This window comes from Cynara cardunculus (genome assembly GCF_001531365.2).
Source record: "Cynara cardunculus var. scolymus isolate 2C chromosome LG 2, CcrdV1, whole genome shotgun sequence".
NCBI classification, from domain to species: domain Eukaryota; kingdom Viridiplantae; phylum Streptophyta; class Magnoliopsida; order Asterales; family Asteraceae; genus Cynara; species Cynara cardunculus.
This window is the reverse complement of record NC_037529.1, coordinates 66,332,288-66,333,852: the sequence shown is the minus strand read 5'-3', so window position 1 is coordinate 66,333,852 and position 1,565 is coordinate 66,332,288. Positions and strand designations below refer to the sequence as shown.

Here is a 1,565-nt window from a genome sequence, read left to right as displayed (position 1 = left end):
TTACATAATGGTACAAGAGGGATCGTCGTTGCTGCAACTTTCGTAGACATGGTAGTACGGCCCTCCATAGCAGCTATAATGGTGAGGATAAACTTGCAGTGGCACCACCGTAGCCGGCGTTTGACTGGCGGCAGCAGCGGCGGTGACAGCGGGTTTCTTCTCCTCCACCGGACCAACACTCACCAGCTCCGTGCATCCTACGCCTTTCCTTAGCAGCGTCGCGAGTTTGACTGAGTCGATTCCTTCCCCAGTCACTTTGATTTGGTTTTTATCTGATCCGATCAAAGCCGCTGATTCCACACCTGTTTGTCAATTAATTTCAGATTATGATTTAATTCAATAAACTAATTCAACCAATCCAGATCGATGAACATTCAGTGAAAGTGAAACTGGTTCATGGTGTCATTGAGCATGACTAGTGAAACGGTTGCATAATGTATTTGGTTCGTCATGAAATAATTGCATGATGAAACGGGTACATGAAGAAACTGCTCAAAAATCTTGAAGATTGTAATATGCTTTAGATTCTTTAAAATTGCAAGGCTTAAAGGAATTAATGCATCAAACCAGGAGCGAAAGGAAGAAAATAATTTTACATGAAAAAATATTCATGAAAGTAAACTAATCTTGGAAGAAAATAATTTTGCATGAAAAAAGATTCATGAAAGTAAACTAATCATGGAAGAAAATAATTTTGCATGAAAAAAGATTCATGAAAGATCAAGTAGGATGTTACCAAATATTAAATTTTGTTTACCATTTATGCCCTTACTGATGAAATAAAATAAAATTTTAATATATATTTTTTAATTTCCTAAAATAAAGTAAACTAATCTTGGCTATTGATCAAGAAAATGGATGGATGAGATTGGTTTACACGATTTACACAAATGGGGTCGGTTTTTATTTGAACGCTCCTCTCTCTCTCTCTCTCTATATATATATATATATATATATATATATATGGTTTGGTTCACATGAGATCAAAGGTTTTTCATGAGACCCGTACAACCAATTTTTGTTCATTGATTAATTTTATAAGCTAATGATCTAATGGTCTAAAGTTGAACGGAAACAATTTTGTGCTTATTGAGAAGTCTCGTAACAATTTTGTGATTATGAATGTTTAGATTGTAGATCTAATCCAAGAGTTGAGAATTGGTCTTACGGGTCTCACGAAAAACATTTGGTCTCACATGATCCCAAGTCTATATATATACTAGGAGAGTACTCGTGCAATGCAGCGACACTACTAAAAAAAAGGGTATCACCGACGGATTTTTCTGGCTGAAATTCCGTCGGAAATATTCCCGACGGATCCCAAAAAAGTCAAACAAAGTTGTTTTTCCGACGGATTTTGCCGTCGGAAAAACCAGATTTTTTAGTAATGCGAGACGCATCTTGATTTTAATGTTCTATTTTATTTTTTGTCTCTGTTGATGTTATAATATGATTTTATATGTTTTTTAAGAAAACAATAATGATTTTATTTTTGAAAAAAATATATTAATGTTAATATCAAATCAACTATTTTAAAAGTTTTAATTTTTTTGTGTAATTTTCTT

General features: G+C 33.9%; 1 protein-coding gene across 1 annotated transcript in view; it reads right to left on the bottom strand.

Annotated features, from left to right (window-relative positions):
• The window catches only part of LOC112506333 (heavy metal-associated isoprenylated plant protein 12-like), a 3,149-nt gene continuing 1,584 nt past the window's right edge, over positions 1–1,565 (bottom strand). The window contains exon 2 of the mRNA XM_025110340.1: positions 1–302. Within this exon, the coding sequence (XP_024966108.1) occupies positions 1–302 (302 nt within the window). The remainder of the gene's footprint in view (positions 303–1,565) is intronic.